This window comes from Platalea leucorodia (genome assembly GCF_965183815.1).
Source record: "Platalea leucorodia genome assembly, chromosome: Z".
Taxonomy (NCBI): Eukaryota; Metazoa; Chordata; class Aves; order Pelecaniformes; family Threskiornithidae; genus Platalea; species Platalea leucorodia.
In genome coordinates this window covers 3,199,196-3,220,770 of record NC_138858.1, presented here as the reverse complement: position 1 = coordinate 3,220,770, position 21,575 = coordinate 3,199,196, and the positions used below count along the sequence as shown (strand labels likewise).

General features: G+C 45.5%; 1 protein-coding gene across 1 annotated transcript in view; it reads right to left on the bottom strand.

Annotated features, from left to right (window-relative positions):
* Positions 1-21,575, bottom strand: part of LOC309602672 (unconventional myosin-Vb-like) — a gene marked incomplete at both ends in the record, with an annotated part of 154,289 nt that overhangs the window by 1,299 nt on the left and 131,415 nt on the right. Inside the window, 11 exons of the mRNA XM_082336436.1 lie at positions 942-1,116; positions 2,252-2,537; positions 3,670-3,820; positions 5,860-5,949; positions 6,287-6,438; positions 7,416-7,559; positions 8,755-8,848; positions 9,456-9,654; positions 12,281-12,358; positions 18,408-18,505; positions 19,349-19,588. Of these exons, the coding sequence (XP_082192562.1) occupies positions 942-1,116; positions 2,252-2,537; positions 3,670-3,820; positions 5,860-5,949; positions 6,287-6,438; positions 7,416-7,559; positions 8,755-8,848; positions 9,456-9,654; positions 12,281-12,358; positions 18,408-18,505; positions 19,349-19,588 (1,707 nt within the window). The remainder of the gene's footprint in view (positions 1-941; positions 1,117-2,251; positions 2,538-3,669; positions 3,821-5,859; positions 5,950-6,286; positions 6,439-7,415; positions 7,560-8,754; positions 8,849-9,455; positions 9,655-12,280; positions 12,359-18,407; positions 18,506-19,348; positions 19,589-21,575) is intronic.

Below are 21,575 nucleotides of genomic sequence, written 5' to 3'. Positions count from 1 at the left end.
CTTCTGACGTCACCTCTACAACACTTCTCCTCATGCTACCTCACTCCTGCTCCTCCCCTACCACCCCTCAAGAACATGTTCTAGACGGGGAGATGGAGATACAGGAGAAGGGATCTTCAAGAATCACTGGAGACCAGCTCACACCTCTCGCTTCGCCCTTGCTATGACATCATCAAATTAAGGCCAGGCAATCCAGCAGCAAAGAACATGGGTTTGTATCCACCTGGAGCAGAGTTTCAAAGTTTAAGGTCAGATCCAGCCAGCCTAGGTGGGCAGTTCTCAACCTCCTGCCCCAAATAGGAGTCCTTGCTGGGCATCCTGCAGACCTAGCCAGGTTAGACCCTGGCAAAAGACAACAGGTGGGTTTAAAATTTAAAATTTAGGACAAGAGGAAACGGCCTCAAGCTGCGCCAGGGCAGGTTTAGGTTGGATATTAGGAAAAACTTCACCGAAAGGGCTGTCAGGCCCTGGCCCAGGCTGCCCAGGGCAGGGGCTGAGTCCCCATCCCTGGGGGGATTTAAAAGCCAGGGAGATGTGGTGCTGAGGGACATGGTTTCATGGTGGGCTTGGCAGTGCTGGGTTAACGGTTGGACTCGATGATCTTAAAGGTCTTTTCCAACCTAAACGATTCTGTGATTCTACGATTCTATGAAAATCCCAAGTGTCTGACTTATACCATGAACTCCTCAGGGCTGGGTTTCACCTTTGAACGTTTCTGCTGGAGCTCCAGCACCATCAGCAGCACTGTAAGAGAAGCGGCCACAACGACCGCCTCTGACAGGGGTCAATACCAAACGTCAGTCCTGAAAAGGACGAGTTGTCCCCACCATGGGAACGGCACACTGAGTCTGGGCAGAGAAGCGCTGCCACCGGGAGACCGCCCTTTCCCACTCCTTTAATTACCAGTACCCTCTGGTGTAAATCGCTGCCCTGCTCCCTACCTGCTGCGTCGTGAGCGACGTGCACAAGGAGCAGATGGCCTCCGCATCTTCTGAGGTTTTCTTTTTCAGCTGCAGAAGCTGTGCCGCCTGAATCAAGGGCTCCAAAGTTTGCGCCGCTCCACTCTGCTGCAGATTCTTCCCACGCAGCCATTCTTCCAGCTGGCTTATGTTAAACCTGGGTAAGCAGCCAAGATAAGACGTGCGCTGAGAGCCGCGAGATAAGAGGTAGCATCTCAAAAATCCTCTACGAGACTCAAGGTGTGTTGCAGTGCTGGTATACGTGGCTTTTTGTGATGCATATTTGTGATACACGTGGCAAGAGACAACCAGACCAAAGCTTAATACTCCACAACTCAAAGCAAAATTTATACTCTGCGTACCTTAGAAATAGCTGAGCCGTGTAACAGCTGAACAGCACAAGGGATGTGCTTTTCTCCAGCATTCCGATACGTTCAAGTTTCAAAAGTCAATTAAAATTAAGCTTTTAACAAGCTTTTAAATGCTAACAAAAGCCTGGAAGGCACCTAAGTAGCTTTGAAAATATCTACACAAAAAATGCCTTTGCCTGTGCCCGCTCCCAGGCTCAAGGGGAACACGCAAAGGATCCACCACGGGAAGGGGAGCGGGTAGCAAAAGGAAGGTTTAAATCATTTACACCAAGAAATAAGTTGATAGTTTTATGCCAGGGCTGATAAATAGCCATCACCCCTTTCCGGCAGGTTTGCACTAGCTGTCCTTTCGAATTTCAATCCTTATTACAACACTACGCTAAGACAGCGATGGGGCACGCGGGCCCCTGACCCCAGCCCAGCAGACATCCGTGCTGCCGCTTGCCTGCAGCCCACCAGAGGCGCTTCACACAGCACCAGGGGTTTGTCTTTAAGATCCACCTGCGGAATCGGAGCCTTCGACACTACACCACTTGTTACGTTACTACCAGCAGACACGGCAGCGGGAGGGAACCACGGAGACGTCTCCATCCCGATGTTCAATCCATCCTGCATCAGCTGGTGTAGTCTTTGGGCTGCGCAGCCTTCCTCCGCAGGGCGGGTGAGGCAAGGGCGGAGAAAGCCCACCCCAGAGAGAATTACCGCAAGGCGCATTGAATTCACAAGCAGCACAGCAAACTGCGTTGCACAGGCATTACTCAATGGGGGTCAGCTTGAACTGCCACTGTATCGGTCTCCTGCTGAATCCAAACAGTTTCTCCCCTTACTTACACCACTGCATTTCATTTTCCTATTTTCCACCACCCTATAAAACGAACAAAACTTCCTTAAGCACATCCCTGCCCCAAGCCCCCATCCCACCTCAGCTGCATGCCCGTGCTCCACGAGCAGACATCCTTCCTCAGCAGGAGGTTGTTCAGGGCGACCGCGTTGATCATGTAGAAGAGCTGCTTGAAGACCTGCTGCACGATCTCTGGGTCCAGACCCTGGTCACACATGATGCTGTGGAACGCGTTCAGCTGGCGAATGATTGCTTCTAAGCTGTAGGAGCTGTCGCCATCTGCCATGCTGGAGGAGCGATTCCTGTAGCCCATCGGTTTGACACCAGAAAGCCCCTGGATGCTCTCATTTTCCAGCACCGCAGACACTGAAAAAGGGGGAAAAAATGAGCTAAAAAAGCTTGCATCCATCTATTAGTCACTGGAGGTAAGAAATGCTCCTTCATGGGCAGCCATAAACATGCAGCAGTGTCAAAGTGATGCAAGGCGAGGGATGCCGGGAGGTCTGAAAAGGAGGACAGATCCATGAATTGCTAGTGCTAACATGAAATACTTATATAGAATATGCATATAGAATATCTGCAAGTTCACACTTTTTCCACTCGGTGTTACTACACAGAAATCATTTGCCACGCTGCAGAAACTGGGAACACCTCTCCTTTGAGCTGTAATCCATTCTCCCTCTATACCCACCACAGCGCCCTAAAGTTTGCAGTTAAAGTGATTAATTGGCTCAAAGGATTGGGAGAAATGAAGATAGATTAAAAGTAATAAAATTCTTACAGCCTGACTAACTGATAGAGGAACAGGACAACTTTCTGCAAGGAGCAGGAGGTGATGCCGTCGGATGCAGCCAGAATTTGTGCAATGGCATTTGGAGGATAAAGGGAAAGAGTTCCAGATACAGAGGAGTCCAGGCTGGGAGCTCAAGGAAAATACCAACAGCTAGAAATTATAAAGCACTGAGAACAGCCCCTCAATTAGCTTAGCAAGGAGGACAGATTTAGCTGAGGAGGTCACTCTTCTCGTGCTGACTCACTTTTGCAAAGCAAGGTCTTTATTAGTCTCTTCTTCTTCTTCTCAATTCTCTCCTCCCTCATAACGCGCATTTCCACCCATAAAAAGCTTAAGCGTGAACCTGGTCTGGAGGGGAACGCTGTTCCTACGGACCCACCAGCACCACCTCGCCTCTGTCGCTACCTCCCCAACAGAAAAGAAGGAGGTATCTTCTATTATGGGGCGAAAAAACCCTCATCCCTATTAGTTTCTATCATGGGGGAATATAAAAACTCTGCCTCCCTAACTCCAGGTCCCTGCCAACACGAGGACCTGCTCCAAACCAAGACTTTTTTTGTGTAAAACACGCCTCTCCACCACCTGCAGGCTTTTCCTTTGGGAAGAAGTCACGCTAGCACCGTACAAAGGTCTGAAAAACACTCAAGAGTAGATAACTACAGCAAAAAACCCACCCTCCTAAAAGCTAAAGGGCTGTGAACTTACCGATCATGGGTTGGAGTATGCCCTCTGCTATCTTAATGAGCTGCTGGTAGATCTGGATGGAGAGGTGGCTCAGCACCTGGCGGTACTCGGTCAGGTCAAAGTTCTTCAGACAGTGCTCGTTCTGCTTAGGCGTGTTTTGTGTCATGAAACCCTGAACAGAAGGAGATGAAAACACCTGGTTTCATTATTCCACCTATTTATAGTCCGGTAAAATCACTGTATTAAAAAAAAAAAACAACACCCTTAGAGTACAATACATGCAGATGTTACCAAAGTACATTTTTACTCTATTATAGAAAGGATCAAGATGCATGAATCACCTTCGATTTTCTCAGCCATTTGTTCGTAAATTATTACTAGAGGGCTGCTTTTTGAAGAAAAGCATCGCTACGCGGTAAGTTTTTCATTTTAGCTTCAGCAAGGAGCAACATTTGCATTAATTGCAATAGAGATATGAACTAGAAAACGACATTTCAGTCCCTGAGAAATGGGACTGACTTAAAAAAATAACTTTTTTTAGCTATTTGTTTATCCCCGTGAGTTGCAATTATTTACGGGAAACCAAATATTTTGAGATTAAGATATTAGAAAATGGAAAAAAGAAAAATGATAACCTCATGCTATATCCTCTGACAACATTTTAAACTGATCTGAAGTTTGGAAATCTCTCCAAGTAATTGAATTTATTCCCTGCCTTTTGCTGAAGAAGCAGCTGATCTCTGATCCTGCAAACGGATGCTGTAAGCCCTGAGTTCTGGGCTCAGACATCATTGCCAGTCCTGCTGGCAGAAGCAAATGTGATCTAGCTTAATTTTGTAATTAACACAGATGCGTTAATTGCCTGTTCATACGGTCTTATCAATTTGGCGTCAAAATGAGAACTAGGCAACTTTTTTTGTTGTTTGCTGACTAGCAAAATGCAAAAATGCAACATGTACAATTTGAGTCGACGTCAGAATCTCTCATTTTTCCTGACTAATGAAAAAGGGTCGTGCTCTTTCCACTGCAAGACTGCATTTAATTTGTTCTTTTTTTTCTTTTAAACCTCTTTTCTTAAAAACAGGTAGGATTTTAAACGAAAGATAACAGTACTTCAGAAACTGCTCAGAATGATTTTTCCCCTCTGTTTCTCTGCATCAAATTATCAACTGAATTTGCAAATAGCTGGTTCCTTTAACACAGTAAATCATGGCAAAGAATGTGAAATTTAAGTTTGGGGTTTTTTTTTTTTTTACCCTGCTGGTTTTCTGGGGAGGATTTTTTTTAAATGTAATGTTGCGATCCAGGCAGAAGAGGGCAAACAGGAGCATAACTATTAGTAAGCATTATCTAAATTATTTTTCTTTTTCATTTAAATCTTGAAAGTCCAACGCTGAGGTTTTACGCACCAGTCATCATCCTGTGAATGACCTGAATGGTTAATTTGATTCCATGGAAATTTTTTATTTATTCTTAAAGCTTGATTGCTCAATCTATCTAACACAAATCAAGACTAAATGAGAAACAACATAATTTGGCTCTGTTGAACGTTTTAATACCCAGAACATATGGCTGTAAGGATGGCAGCATGTAATGGACTAAGAGGACTGTGATGATCTAATTCTGTCAGAGGGGATAAACTATAATAGAACTTATTTCAAGTTATGAAATATTACTGAGGTGGCAAGAAATGAGAGGAATTCCTTCTGAAATCTTACATTACGAGTATGCATTTTTGCTCTCGCAAAGCGTCGTTATTCTGAACTAGTTGAACAGAATAGGAAAAAAAAATCAGTAGAAACATTCAGAATAAAATCTCAAGATTTGGAACAGTTTTCCCCGTCTAAAAATCTTGCTTAATGAAAAGCTGTAGGACCTACTAAAACCAGGGGAACAGCCTTCAAAAGAGCCTACCAGAAGGAAATCCCCCGTTCAGGCAAATCAAAGTGCACGGTTGGCTACGAAATTCAAAATATTCTGTGGCGCGTTGTGTTGCAAGGGTCCTGGTTTCCGTTCTCAAATGTCTTGTCTCGGTGCAACGCCCCATGAACCTCTGGGAGGAGCTGCCTCATGTTATATCCAAATAAACGAAGGAGGAACGTCAGAGATGACCCCATGTCATAGCCAGAGGGAAGCCACCAAACCCAGGAGACCTGAAGACCCTTCCTGGAGGAAGGCCAACGTACTCAAGATCAGCAACGAGTTTCTTACCGCATCTCCGCTGTACTGCTTTAAACAGTGCAGGAGGCGACAGGTATTCGCCAGCCAAAACGACGTCATCTGAAAATCATCGTTGTGTTTCTGGAGGAGCAAAATTAAAACACGTGAGACCCCTCCTTTGGTGGGGGAAGCTGGCATAGCAGGACAAAGTGATTCGGAGCTGCCCCACCTAGATCAGGAAGCTCCCTCTCTGCAGACGGGCAGTATTAGCCATTTGTTCCCTGCAAACGTTTTTTATCTGCAAATGCAAACAATTTTACTGCTGATATCATAGTTCTCCTTGTTCTTCTAAAAAGGGAAACTGTAAGAGTGATTGGGTTTGAAAAATCGCTGCAAGTGCTGAATATCACACGCTTTGACATGGTTATAACCATCTTACGCCATCTCAACCCCACGACAAGAGAAAGCCGACGCCTACCTTCAGCACTTTCTTAATGCCGTTGATGGTGGAGGTGAGCAAGGAGTGCACTTTCTGGTCGTCGTTGATGTAATCCGCGTGTCTGATGCACATGTAGAGGATGTAGGCGGGAAGGCAGGGAACAGTAGCAGACACGGCCTGGGGCTTGAGATCTAGAAGGTTTGGGTTTGGTTTTTTTATTTAAAAAAAAAATCATCTTAAAATTCAACGACTGCCAGGTGAAACAAGGAACACCAGAGGTGGAGACATACCCAGGCAAACCCCTCTCCCGCCAGCCCTGGGGAAGGGGAGATTTCGGCAACTTTACATTACGCTTTAGGGATGCGCAGATAGGCACAGGTGGCACTAGATCTTCTTTACCATGTAAAAGCCTACTCAAGCAGCACACAAATCACCTTAGGAAAGCTCCCCGAAGCTTTCAGGACTACCTCCCACAGGTTATAAACCCCTCCTCTGAATTCACGACTCAGTCAATCACTCTTTCCCTCAAGATACGGAATCCTAATGGGAGCTGCAGGAATTTGCAGCCTCTAAAGGAAGAGCCTGTCTGATTAGGGGAACTTCAAAGACCACAGCAATGGGCTAGCACCGCTCTTTTTAGATCCTCACTAGGTTCTGCTGGGGTTAGAGAGCAATGGTAATTACTAACACTTAGCCAGGGAAGCATGACTTTTCTAACGGCGTTGAATAAGGGAATGCTGGCAGCAATTCTGATCAGACCTTCCAGTGTAAGAAAGCTCACAAGTTTATTATCCGTTATCTGTTGTTATCTCATAAATCAAACTACCTTTGTTCCGCTGCCGTGCAAAATCCCCGGGGTCTATCCCTTGCTATCCCCTCCCTGCCTACTACCACATCGTATGAAGCTCAGCAAGTTACTGCCTGCTCTAAAAACTGCAGCCTCCTTTTTGCATCTCCCATTTTTTGCTCGCCCTAAAGAATTACATCCATGCTGGTCTATCTGCTTAGTGCTGTGCTGCTTTACCTACCAAAACTGCCATCACCATAAACGTGCAGCCCCAGGAGGCATTAATTTGAGAAGATCTATTTGTCTCTCTTGAGATCTCAAGTTTACAAACCCAGGCAAGAGAAGAAGGAGGCAGGCACAGGAGCAGAGCAAGTTCCTCACCTGTAATGAGGTTTCGGATGAGGAGTGGCTCGTCTTCTTTATAATATTCCAACATGCCCTGAAAATCTTTCTCCTTTCTCTGAACAGCAACTTGCATGTTGCGCTCGTGCCACCTCCTCTCCGCCGGTACCACGGCTTGGGATGCTGTGAAGAGAAAAGGGGATGAAAGGTGGGATCTGATGATGGAGAACTATTCATGTCCTTCTCAGAGCAGACGCCAGGTCAAAGCGTTATACATTAAGTTTCCAATAATGTCATCAGCTTCGACAGACTTACAAAAATATAAAGAACCAGGTCTTGAATTACCGGTCAGCAGTAGTTCTGACTCTGAAATAGAGTGCAAAAGTTAGACCTAAGAGGAAAAGATGAAGTCATTTTTTATTTTCCAAGGAACCACAGGCTAGAAGGTAGTAACCCTATGGGAAGCTTTTTAGTGTATCGTTTTCACAGAGGGGAAAAAAAAGTAGCCAGGCAATGAAAAAAATACCTAAGCCTCACATCTTCTGGCTGGCCGTAAAGCTGAAGAACGGCGGTGGCACACCATTGAGCACTGTGCTTCCATAAAAGTTTAATAAACCAGAAGAGACCAGTGTGCAAGTACCACAGTAAACAGCAGCCTGCTGCATGCAGATTACGCTGACGGAGACCAGCTGTGCAAGCCATGGAAACCCTCCAGTTATTCAGCTTAATTTCACTTAATGCCTAGTTTTCAGAAATTAGCTCATGAGAACAAGGTTATGTGATTAATCACGGCATCTCCAGAGAAGGGGAAGCTCCTTCTATACAACACAGATGTCACATTTGACGTGTTTTCTGATAAAGCAGAATATACATATATATATTTTAATCCTAAATGGTTTTAATCCTCCTCAAAATTGCCGGAACAGAGCAGTTACCTGCTAGCCACTGGTCTCTGTATCTCTGCTTGGGTCACAGCATTGACAGCAATGAAAGGAAAAAGGTTTCTTGAATACCCTCCAAACCCTGGTACACCACGCGTCAGACCAACACCTCCGGCAAACACTCGCCCTCCATCATCACGTCATGGGCCCTCTTCCAAGTTTACCACATTCAACCACGTTAACAAGCTAACGCTACAGCTGCGCAGCTGTACTTGCTCAAAGGCAGCCTGAGCACGACTCAGGAGCTTCATTTCGACTTTCGGTTCCCTGCTGTCACGCCAACGATGAGCTCAGGGCTAGTTCAGTGTGCCAGAATGAGCAAAGTCTTACTTTGATAGGAAGAAAAAGAGAAAAACCTGCAGCTCACCAAGGCTGGCTAAAGGAGTAAAACCAGAGTGCTGTTCCCCCACCCCAACGTCTACCGACAGCCAAGTCACCTTCAAAATCTTGGACCTTCTTCATGTAAATCTTGAGCTGCTTCTTCAGCTTCTTTTCATTCTTTTCCAACTTCTCTAGCAATTCTTTAAGATCCTGAAAACGAGAAGATGCATTGGGTTAAAAAAAGAAAATTAAACGCAAGAACAACTCATCTGGGGTGAGTTTGAGGCTGGAGTCACTCGGCAACCTGGTCTACGTACCACTACTGCACGGGGTGAGCATCTCGGTACAAGACGACCTGTGTTATTTCTGGGTTGCTCAGAGAGATCCTTACCTACACCGCAAAGACTGCGGACGTCGTGTGCCTGCTTTTTCTAGAAGTAGCCCGCAGCAGGCGATACTCACAACACACCACCCAAAGCATTTTACTCCTGGCTGTTAATCATATTTGAGATATTTAGATACTAGAGTTGTTGAGAAAGGTAAGAAGCCCTCACCTGAACTTAGGAGGGGCCAGTGCAGACCTCGAAACACAGGCAGAGGAGGTGAGAAGGCGAAAATTTACGATCGGCCAGGCCAGATTTTGAATGGCAACTGCTCCCCGCACCAGTGGGAGATGCCGAAGGATCTTGCAGAGAGTTTAGGAGAGGTGGAAGAGACCCCAGTGCCTTCTCCTCCCCTTCACATTTCCTATCTGCTTTCTCTCAACCTGTTTTTTTGCCCCTCTTCCTTAGGTTGTGTTTTCAGTACAGCCTCTTACCAGATTTTCATTGGTGAGACGTGTAATTTCTTGCTGAAGTCCAAACTCCACCTGGGCCTCCGGAGACAGCTGCAGGGTCTGCAGGAAAGCCTGCTGCTGTTTCTCCATCTCTTCTTTCATTGCATCCACCTGGTTTTTCAGAGCTTCTACCTCCTCCTCATGCTCTCTTCTCTGATCCTGGAGCTGTGCTTCCAGTAACCTGAGAAAAGGACCACACCGATCAGCCTGCGATCTTGGCATCATGGCAGTAACCACTGTCTGAGTTTAGATCCTTCAAAGTCAGCCGACGTGGGAGATGTTCCCGATCAACCTCCCTATAACACCGACACACGCAAAGGGGTGCTACAGCTATCATTGCCACATTAGTCTGTCATTTGTTATACTGCAGATTAAATACTTTTGAAATCAGAGACGTGAGATCAAAACTTTGGGCTTTTTTAAAATAAAAGGGGGGCGGGAATAAGCCAAGAGCTCCCTTCTTTCTGCAACTGTATCACAAATTTGGGTTCCTTCACTCTTCCCATTAGCAAAAACCAAATGCATGGCAAGAAAGCAGTGCAGATCAACACCTGCGGGTTTTTCAAAAGCTCAGCTTGAAGGGCATTTGTTCTTCTGCTCCTCCCCTTTCAAACATCAGTTCTAACTCCCGCAAACCGGACTGTACGTCTTGCAAATGGCTCCGTTCAGTTGGACTGCCACAGGCTTCGCTTGCTACTGCCGGGAGTTTCAAGAAAGGCAGAAGCTGAAACGCTTCATTCTTTCTAGTTGTTTGTAGAGTTGCTATTTATCCTTGCTTAAGAAGAAGTATATTCATTTATACCTCAATTTTCATTCATAAACTACCTGCAGAAAACTATGCACGAGGCAATTTTCTGTCATCTCGATGAGTTCCTGCTTTCATTATTGCTGCTGGCTTCACCAGGACTCTTCAGCAGTGGGTAAAAAGACTTGTTTCCTTGTACTCCGTGACATACAAATACTAATGCCGTGATACACAGCTGACAAAAGTCACCAAAACCAGCCCTTCTCCCACTTCTAGGTGGGCACCCAACTTTTTCCTCTCATAATTGGTCCTGCCACCCTCTCTTACCTGCCTTTCCCCTACACCAGGTCTCCTTCCAGCCCTGCCCCGAGCCTGTGCATGAGGACAACCCCAGGGGGGAAACGCTGAGCTAAAGGGTTAGTAAGGCATTTAGTTAATGCGTTATCCAGCCATTTGCTAAACCGGAATGCCTTCGTTAATCCAGTGGAAGGCTGATTCATCACTGAGACGTTAACCACCCTCCTGTGTGCACCCTTGCTGATGGGGATTTGCTGACAAACCTGGCAAGGGAGACGATAATTTATTTTTAAGGGTATTGCCTACCCTCTGCTAAATAGAAATCTCCTCATTAGTCCACCAGCTCTTTCAAGACGACCTAAATAAGTGACTCCAGAAGGTATGAGGACTCTGAAGGAGGGGCATCAAGCCAGAAACTGCAAAGTATTAGTCCCAGACTACGCAGGGCGATGGTGGCAAAGAGGAGGAACAACCCAAGGGGACAACCAAGCCCATGTCCTTGCTGTAGCTCATGGATGTGCTCTCCTGGGCTACTCTATAAAAGAACACATGCTTTCTATAGAAGATTTCTGGATGAAAAGCATTAATCATTCCCCAGTTTGTATTTTTGTTGTTGTTTTTAGAAGATCTAAACAACGCAATCTCTACTCCCATTTTCCAGCAAAAGATAGAAAAGGATATTTTCCAACTATAGAAACATGGGTAATAACCAAGCAGCCTTGTAATCATGTTGTCAGGAGTTATACTCTTAATAGGCTTAGAAAATACAGGCCCACCATGACATATGTATTAAGTACTTAATTTTCATTTTATTTCTCCATGTGAGTTTGGATTAACCGTGAGCCGCCCTCAGAAAAACATGCTCCTTCTACAAACTTGGGTTCCTACGTTGCTTTGAAAAACAGACGAAACATCCTCCGTATTTTTCCTGTTATTTTCTGGTTTTGCTCTGATCCCTCTAGATGTGACCGCTTTAGACTACTTTATACAAAAGATTATTTTAACTTTTCCTCTCTATAGTGTCCTTAATCAGCTCATTTCATATCTGGTATAAAAATAATATATATTGGAGCCTCATAACCACCCTGCAGGAGAGCACGGGCTGATTAACATTTAATTATCGGCTCTTCCAAGCACCGGGTTGAACCAGGAGAAGAATCCAGGAGTCCTCCTGCCTTGCTTTAATCTGCATTTGTGTTTCTTTGCACCTTCCTCCTTATACCTATAGGCAGTGCATGGATGGGAGTGCACAGTCCCTGGGAGCATGCAAAGCAGATGGCATCGCAATATGAGCACAGGGACTCCGCTCTGACATGTCAAAATTGGGAGAAAACTCTTGAGGGAGGTGCTGTATCTTAGTGCAATTCAGAAAAAAACATCTAAAATGTGTTGGGAGTTTTTTGCTTCCTGGATATTACAGCTTCCCAACACCTTTAGCACACAATTTCCCATTAATGTAACGTAATTCTTACTGAATCACAGCTCAGGCATTAGAGACAACAGCCACCATCAGCAATGCCCCATCAGAATCGCAACGACTCCTCTAAAAATTAGAGGAGGGTCTCAGTTCCTCTAGTTTGGATATCCTACCTCCGGCTGCTCCCAGAGAGGACAACCGGTCCTACAGAGGACAACAGGTCCTACAGAGGACAACAGGTCCTACAGAGGACAACAGGACAAGAGCAGAGGAAGAGAAAGGAACAAAAGAGCAAGCAAAAGGGAGAGAGGGGAGAAGAAGCAGTGGGGAAAAAAGAAAGTGTTTGACCTGGCAACTTGCTTTAAACCTTGATAAGCCAAGCCGAGCTCTCCATCTTCATTGAGATACCCCCAGTCCTCAGTCTTGCTAGAAATAAAGGACAGAAAAAGGAAAGAAGAGGACAGAGAAAGACAAAAGGTCAATTGCAATAGAAGGGGAAAAGGTGCAGAACCCTTATTAATTTTATTTTATTTTTTAAAGCACATTTTCATTACATTGTATTTCCTTTTCCACCATGGTGAAGGAGAACCATGCCCTGGTCGTGCCCGGTACGATACCCCGGGCTAGTGAAGCTTCTCCTCCCTCCCCAGCTGTGAAACCTGTCCTCGTGCAGCCTTTTCTCCCCGACCCACCGCAGCCAACACGGGAACCCAAAATCATTCAGGTCAGAAGGGACCATGGCAGGTCACCCAGTCCAACCTCCTGGCAGGTTATCATCATTCCCGAGATGTTACTGGTTTTACCAAAAAGCCCAACTCCTGGAGATCAGAGCCTGAGTTTTCATTTCTGTATGGCTGAACTGTTTGTCGTATGATTGCAAGGAAAAGCTGGCAAGCCCACGCCGCGCCAGCTGGCTCAAATCCTCCTGAAAACCTTATGCTTAAAAACCAGGGAGGAGAAACAAGGACCACGAAGGATAAATGAGAGAGCAGAAGTCAGCACAAAAGGTAAGGAAGAGCTGTCCAAACATAGATGGGGTAAAATGAAAAGCAGAGAGCGATCCTTAGCACCTCCCAACAGGCTTCTTAGCTTCCCCCCTAAAAAAATTAACTATTTTTGAGCTGGAACAGCCCACACGTACTTCCAACCCACAGTGCAAACATAACCCAACCCCACTGTTTACTGCATATGGATAGTTTGGAACAGCTCACTCCTCTTCCAGACCTTCTGCGCTCTGGCACATCTCACTGATAAGACATTTTTAAGACAAGTTTCTCCATTTCCTTCCTTCTGCAGCCATTTCCACTGGCCTGAAATAAATTCTCTTCCTTCTAATTCAGTCAAGGGTCTCCTCAATCATCAAGTCGAACACATCAGCCTTTCCTCAGAGCAACCTTCGGTCCAAACACCCCTCGGATGTTTGTTTCCTTACATCCATATGAGATCAAATCTCCTCTGTATCCATCCAGGCAGAAAAACGCCCAGAAAAGTCTCATCTCACTTTAATACTAAAAAGTTCCCTTTTAACGGTTGGTTGTTGGGTTGTTTTTTTTAAGTTATAAAAGGCAGGAAACTCATTTATCTTCTTTAATGAGGTGTTGAACACATTACAAGCGAGTGATGTAAGCTGGTCAACCTGACCAGGAACACTTGCTACAGCGAGATTTTACTTGGCTTCGATGTGAGTTAGCAAACAGTTTTTCTTTTTAGAAATAGTAATTAAAAAAATAACAACAACAAATCACTTAATATATCATTAAACTTTCAGAGAAAAAAGAAGAACCAAGCCAATATGCATCTCCTGTTTTGAAGAGAGGTGTAGCAGATGCCATTCCCTGGCAAGGAAAGCTCTGCATATTTAAGTGGGAAAGCACAAATTTTCACAAGAGGAAAGCAGTGAGAACCGGGGTGTTGCAGCACTACCACGAAAGGACTCAAGAGGTGCCTCACCGCTGCAGACAGCTTCTTCATCCCTTCCATCCTGCTGTACGCGCACGGCATTTCGCAAAGGTAGGAAACATTTCAGGCATTAACATTTGGAAAAAAAATCATCTGCTAAAGCCCTACGTATGAATTGAGCTTAAAACCTTATTTTTCCCCATACATAGCAGGCTTCCAGTCTGTAGGCTGACAGATAGAGGGAGGTTTATTGGTCTGATTTGGGTAAATTTGTTAGTAAGGCCTTTTTATTTGGTTCAGATAATCTTAAGAGAACATGGACTTAGGCACTGAAAACCAAGAAAAAAACCTATTTATTACACGTCAGTAACCTGGGAAATCTCACACAATGAGCAGCATTTTTAAGAGGTGCATTTTCCTGGACAACCTCCTTTCAAAAATAGCTTTCCTTCCTTTTTTAATCACGTGCATTGTGGTAAATGAGGAAAGCAGCTCAAGGGGGTACCATTACACGAAGATAAAACTGCCCTGGGAAATAAGCATTCAGTCCGTGTTCATCAGAAATCACTGAGCTTCCCTTCCCCCAGAAGTTCATATTGACCAAGACATTAAAAGTCAAAAGGGGGTCCATTCTAGCTAATTAGATTAATGAGTATGTGCCAAAATAAGTTCCTAAAATGCTGGGTAAATCCTCTCAAATAAGCCTGAAATGAGTTGAAAGGACACGATTCACAAAACCTCATTTCTCCTTTATCCTTATCTTGGAGGTACAGGTCTGGGGGAGCAGCTGGCGACCCGCAGTTGGCAACCTGCCTTCATGAAAGGGAGAGAAATTCCTGCCCAAACACCTCCCTGCCCTCCTCCAAGGAGCTTAAAGGAGGTGCACGTACACCAAACCCCAGAGCTGTTAATTTTAGCATCTTCAGATAATTATCGTCTCTTAATAAAGAAGAAGGGGCATTTCATTTTCAAACACAGATACGCCTTTTTGTTTAATTAAAGGGAAAACTCATGCACATCACAGATCAGATATATGACAGGGTGGGAAGCAGTGATAAGAAGAGACACGTTGGAGAGTGGTAAACAGAGATATGAGCCTTTTCCATGGGATGGCCTCTTCCAGCCGCAAAAGCATCCTCCACGTGAAGCCAGCGTCAGCCCTTCGCTTTACACTGCAGCTGGGCCTTACCCAGCAGGAAGGAAAAAAAAAAAAAAAAAGCCATGTACTCTACAGAAATCACTTGGAAGTTATCACAGAAGTTAATTTCAAAGACGAAGCCTGAGCTGCTTTGAGCTGCCGGGTTATTATCTCTAACATCATCACCTGGTTTTTTTGTTGACTCTACATTTCCACCGAGATCAAACAAGCTTGAAAGGGAGATCCCAAGAACTGAAACAGGGAACAAAGAGCCTACTTAGCTTTACGTTCAGTTATTGAAGCAGAAAATTAGCTGGAAACTAACTTGATGCTTTTCTCTTTAGCAGCTGAAAGTCAGTAAGAGGGAGGGGAAAAAAAAAAAAAAAGGAAAAAAAACTGAGTTCACTGCATTTATAAGGGGCTGCTTTTAATTCAAACTTCCCCTTGACCTGGCATCAAAGGGCTTTCCCCCGAGAGCGGCGTGGAGAAAGAAAATCGCTACGTGGGCAGGGTTAGCAGCACCTGGAAGATTTTCCAGTTTTCCTCCTGCTGTATTTCAAAGTCCTGGATTATATAGACACAGAGTGAATAAAAGGTCTGTCTCCCACCAAAATAAAGCCATGCTCCGTCCCCAGCTTAAATAGCTAAGACACGATGACTTCAAGCTAGGAGTGACCCGTGGGGGGACATGGCTTTACCGCATCGCTCAGACTGGACCGATGGAAGAGCATCCATCTCGGTTAGAAAGAGCCGACAGAATGAGAGGTATCAGGGTAAAGAGAAATGGGAGTGCTCCCTGCAGCGCAGGTGGGAGGAAAAAGTGGCTCTTGCTTATTAATCCCACTTCAGAATTGCAATCCCATCAGAAAAGCTTTCCATTAAAATATTTATTGATCACGATTAGAAAGAGAAAGGAGTTTTATTTCTCATGCTGACACCCTTGGGTATAGAGCTGCGTAAGTACGAATGCAAATTTGTGCTGGGGGGAGGAAATGTTAATTTATATCGACAAATCCAATAATCCATACTCCCCGAGCGTTTGTTTTTATCTGTTTTATCGCCATCGACTCCAGCCTACAGTTTATAAACCAACCCAATATACAAACAAATGCACAGGGAACCATATAACGGGGAAGCTGGCGGTGATTAACGAGCGACTGGATAAATCACTGCAGATAATCAGGGCGATGGTACATAGAGCTACTGCTACTGTATTGCAAGAGCCAAGCTCCAGCCAAGCTCCGTACGAGAGGTAGACGAGAGAGGTGATGGGAAACTGAGCCTGGAGCCTGCAGATTTCCCCTCCCAAATCTCAAGAGGCCAAAAAACACCAAGGGCCTGACCACACGAAGTTTTTCGCTCACCTGTGCAATTGCAAGGAAAGAGATTTATACACGGTGGAAAATTAGATCATTGCAACATTTTTGACGATTTCCCTGTGTGATTCCATCCTCCCTGCAGATGTTGTTAAGTCTGGAAACCAGAACGGCTGAAGAAGGACCGGAGTCTCCCGGCAGGTTGAAAGTGGATGCTCTAGGATGGCCCAATATCCATTGCTATTGGGGACCAGTGATACAACCCATACGTACAGGTCAGACACATGCCCTATGAAAGCAGCAACTCTTATTTTGACTCCAACTCCTTCACCAACACCTGAACACAAAACTAACCATCCCTACACACGCACAGTGGAAAATGCAGTTTAGGGAGTGATTAAAGCTGTGCCTGACAATGGGATTTCACATCCCATACCAGTGCCCACAGCTCCAGAAGAAAGTTGGAAGGAAATAAGAGAAAATCCACAGAATTAAGTGACCCAAAACCACACCTTGCAGTAGGAAGCCCACTGAGCCCCATTGATTTACCGACAAAGAGGTGATGATTAAATCAATCACATCACCTCTACTGCAGGAGGGGCAGAAATTTCATCAGCAAGTTCACTTCAGAAAAGCAAATATTCAATGGCAACCAGTTGAAAAAAGCCAAACACTGGTCCCGATCCAGCCAGACATGATGCTCAGGTGAGAAACCACTGGCATGAAAGTCCTGGATCCCAACACTCCCCACTCCTCCCGGTCCCCAGGCTAAAGTGAAAGCGGGAATTACTACTGTGGGCAGAGCCTCAGTCCACCCATCAGGGTTTTAAGCTATGTTTAAATGCAATGCACGTGGAACCCAGCTCTTTGAGCAAGCCCATCTTTGTACTCGCACAGAGTAACTGGAGAGATCTCCACAGGTTCTCCTAGGGCTTTCCCAAGAAGTAGAACAGATGCAAATTCAGAAAATCCAGCCCATATTATGGGAGGAATTTGGGGGACATAGAGCACAGACGTGATGACCAAAGTTGACCGCACAGCTATATATACATCGAATTTTTGCACATCAATCCGGGCACGTGGATTTCCCATTGCACCTTCTTGGCCATCCAGTTATGAAAGCGTTAAGCAACTCTTCACAAGTTTTCATACTGTATTCAAAGATGGTGTGTCTTTGCTCATATTCATACAGGTACGAATAAAATCCTAATTAAGTCGTGGTCTTTCCCAGCCTGGACTGCTAACAACCTTCTGCAACCAGTTTACAAAGTGCCAAAGTATACTGGGTTATTAAAAGCCATTAATCCACAATCTTCTGACTACCTTGCTGAATGCAAATTATTTAGGAAAAAAGCCTCAAACATCTCTCTGTGCCAAAGGAAAAGATGAACATTCAATTTCCTTCCAATAAAGTAAATACTTACTTTACATATTATCTTGCTGTTTAATCCATGTAATTTTGTCTTCTTGCAAGATACTACTTTTTTATTTGATGTCCTCCTGGATAGCTGCAAGGATTGATTTAATGCCTCGCAATATAAGCCCATTGTTACTAGAAGGACAGACACACGTTCACAATATTAACCCTTGCTATGGGAAACCTGTAATCAAACAAATGTTCCCGACTCTCAGTTTAGATCCAAGAAAACCAACAAGGCGGATGTTGCCAGAGAATACAGCGTGTGTTCGTTAGCTCAGTTCACCACCACGGGCTTTTGCCTCTGGGAAAACGAGAGGGGAACCGTGCTGTCTTCCCTGCACAATATGAGGACTTACTTGCAATAAGTAACTCTTAAATATATCCCAAATCCTAGTCTTGCTACTATTTACAGACTGGAAGCAAAGTCAAAATCCAGTTTTGCCCACTTCCATGTTGGCTTTTCTACCTGCCCAGTATCTCTCCTCCCTTGGGGACACACTGCCCCAAAGATGAGGGCTCCTCACCCGTTACTAGACCTGCATCTTTGGTCCCATCTTTACGGGCCGTCCTTGACCCAAGGTCCAGAACACAACCCAGAAGCTGGTAACTCTCTAAAACACGTTGTTAATTTTGGTCTCGATCCCATCTCTCGCACTTTGGCCAGCCCCTCCCTGCTGCTGGAAAAATTTGGGCCACACTTACCGGTTCGTCTCGCACATCCCCTGGTAGGCTTCAATCGCGTCCTCCTGATCGATGTGCTTGTCACTGTTGGGCCAGCTGGCATTGGTGGTGATGCCTTCCTAAATTCAACATGCAAAACACAGCAGCATGACATCCTGCACATCTCCGCCTCTCTTTCGAAGTTCTTGATACCGAACAACTCCCAACCATGCTTAATAGAGCTTCCTCGGAGCATCCATCAGACTAGAGAGTTTCTATGAACGCACAGGCGTGCAAACAGACAGCAGCAGAGATTAGGAGATGGAAGCAGGGTGCATGAAGGTGGGAGGGAGATAAGGAAGGTGTGTGGTCTGAAATACAAAACATACCAAAACCTCGAGGAATGATAAGGCAGTGAATTAAAAAGCCCAAGTGAGAGTTTTCAGAAAATGTACTCTTCCATCAGAACAGGCTCTAAACAAAAAGCCCTCGAGTGACTGTGATGGGACAGGCTCTCTTCTTGCCTACACACCAGCGGAAACACACTACAGCTGCACCAGCATCAAATGAGCAGAATCAGGTCCAGAAGCTCTTTTTCCCAATCCCATTTCCTTGCAGAATAAGGCAGTCGTCACAAACCACCACCGGGAACCATCTCAGACCACCACACCTTGGCGCAAGGCTGGAGAAGTTGTTCTTTGGAGTGGGTTGGCTAGACCTCATCAGGTCTGGGGTCAAGCACCTTACAGCAGTACAGACCATCACGGGACGTATAGTCCTGGGCTGTCTGAAATGATGTCATGGACTGTATCTTATCCATAGGCAGAACCTCCTATAACCCCTGCAGAACCTCCTATAACCTCCCCGCGCCATCCTGCCACCCGGAGCCTACCAAAGGAAAAACGGCATCGCTCAGGCAGGCGGTGAATTTTCAGCAACAGAACGGGAAAAAGGAAAAGAAAATCCATTACCCTCTCAATTACCATGTTTTTGCCTGTCTCTTTTTGCTGGGCTGCCTTCATAATCTGCGTCCTCAGGATGAGCACCTCTTCCTTCCGCACTTCCAACTCCTCGTTGGCCGATTTCAGCTGATTCAGTAAGAGGTTATAACTGTCCTGAATATCGTTAGATGAGTTGTTCTGGGTTGCTCGGTCTGCAATAGCCTTCCTCAGCTCATTAAGTTCATTTTTCAGCTTCTTATTCTCCGACTCCAGCTCTTGCCTCTGGAAAATACCAAGCCATTAACCAGTTGAGATAAACTGTCTTGCAGTGCCTCATCCTTTTCTGAGACGCCTCTAAGGTAACTCAATTATCGATGATCACAGCCAAATGATCAATTCATGCCAGGATCTGGATTTTGCTGCCCGTCCAGCCTGTGCGGCTCAGAAACGATTTCTGCTGTAATCAGTAGCCTGTTGCCATTTAATAACAACGCTACAGAGTGACAGAGGGGAGATTTTTTAATTTGGTGACACTATTTTTGAACACAAAAGCAAGGCGTTAGAGAAGCCAAACACATTTGTTTCTTCTCCACCCCTTTTCCTCCTCAATCGAGAAATCCCCACAAACCCCACTACGTTGAGCTCATCTTTCATATTCATTAGATAAGCTGGGAGATGCCAATTTACACGACCGTTCATCGTGACGTCCTGCTAGGCGAGCTACGGCTGTGTGAATTCCCGCTCCCGCTTCTTTTCTCATACATTTTGTAATTCCCCTACCCCAGTGCCACATTTGCAGCTGGAGGATTTCCTTGCCCTGACATCTCGTCAGCTGCTGGCATTTAACAGGCAGGGGCAATACCGTACAAGTTTGACGCCAACTGCTTCTCCTCAATAACGATGCATGAGCACCACCGCGTTTGCCGAGACAACCGAAGGGCTTATTCGCTTTTGCGTGACAGTAGAAGACAGAAGAATAAAACTCCGGCAGCTAAGACAGCCTTTATTTCAGTATTTCACCATGAAGCTTTGTTTGCAGATGGGAACGCCACATTTGGCAGCTCTTTGCCAGCACCCAAAACCCACCTGGAGCATCCCAGCTGGGTCAAGAGCACCTTAGCTCCTGCGGATGGTGGAGTCCTTCCTATGGGTCACAGACGGGGAGGGAGCCAAACTCCTGGCGTCCAGCTGACAGTCTGGATCCCAACAACCCACCTTCTCTTTGCACCGGATCCTCCATCGCCAGCTGCTGCATGGTGGCACCCAGGACTGCTCCCTCCTGTCCCCGTGCACCCAGGCCTCTCGGACAACGCCAAAACCCAACGGGATCCGTATTCAACTACCGCACGGCAAAACCCGAGACATCTGCAAGCGAGCTGACAAAATCTAGCGTCTGGCTGATTTGGGGTCAGCTCTTTCCTAGGCACCGATCCCCATCCCCGTGGATTCTCTAGCATCTACAACAGCACAAGCTCTTTCCCCACTGAGATCCAGGTGCTTCTCTCTCCCCGCTGCCTTTTGACCCTTTCCACAGCTTTCTTGCATGATCCCTCTTACCTCTGGGATATCTGCTTCATTATCACCTTTGGCTGAGGCGAGCTAACGAATCCGAAAATGCCTGGGGGGGATGGGGGCAATTTATACAATTTATACAGCATGTAGCTAGCACAGCTGTGTAAACCTCGTTTCCATAGGAAACGGGTGTTATAATTATAAATCCTTACAAATTATAAATAGCATGCCTTATCACAGCAGAGGTGTGAACAGAATAGCTGATCTGGCATCTGGACATACTCCGAGCTGAGCAAACACCATCAGTAACAGAGCACAGTCAGGTACTTTATACCATCTGTCATTAAAAAAAAAAAGAGGATAAGAAATGCATTTGATCCGGCAATTCCTCCACATCCACATTAACCACAGCTCAGCAGAGGGAGCGTATGAGACACTGGCTTTTCTAGAACTGGTTTTTAAAACAAGAGTTTGAAAAGCGTGCGTGCGGTGGGGAATCGATACCAACCTGGGTTTAACTCTTTTTGCCGCGTGGCTAAAGCATCGACTTGCTTTCCACTCTCTTCTGATCATGCTCAGAGACAGGTGAAGGGCCAGAAGAAAGCGATTAAGTGCTTTTCTACACAAATGGCTCTTCTGTGATTTTTGTTACTTGCTGGATAAGACCCCTGCTTTTCTTTTTTTTTTCTTTTTTTTTTTTCCCCTCCTTTTTTTTTTCCTCCTGTTCTTTTCTTTTTTTACATGGGTCAGCCACACT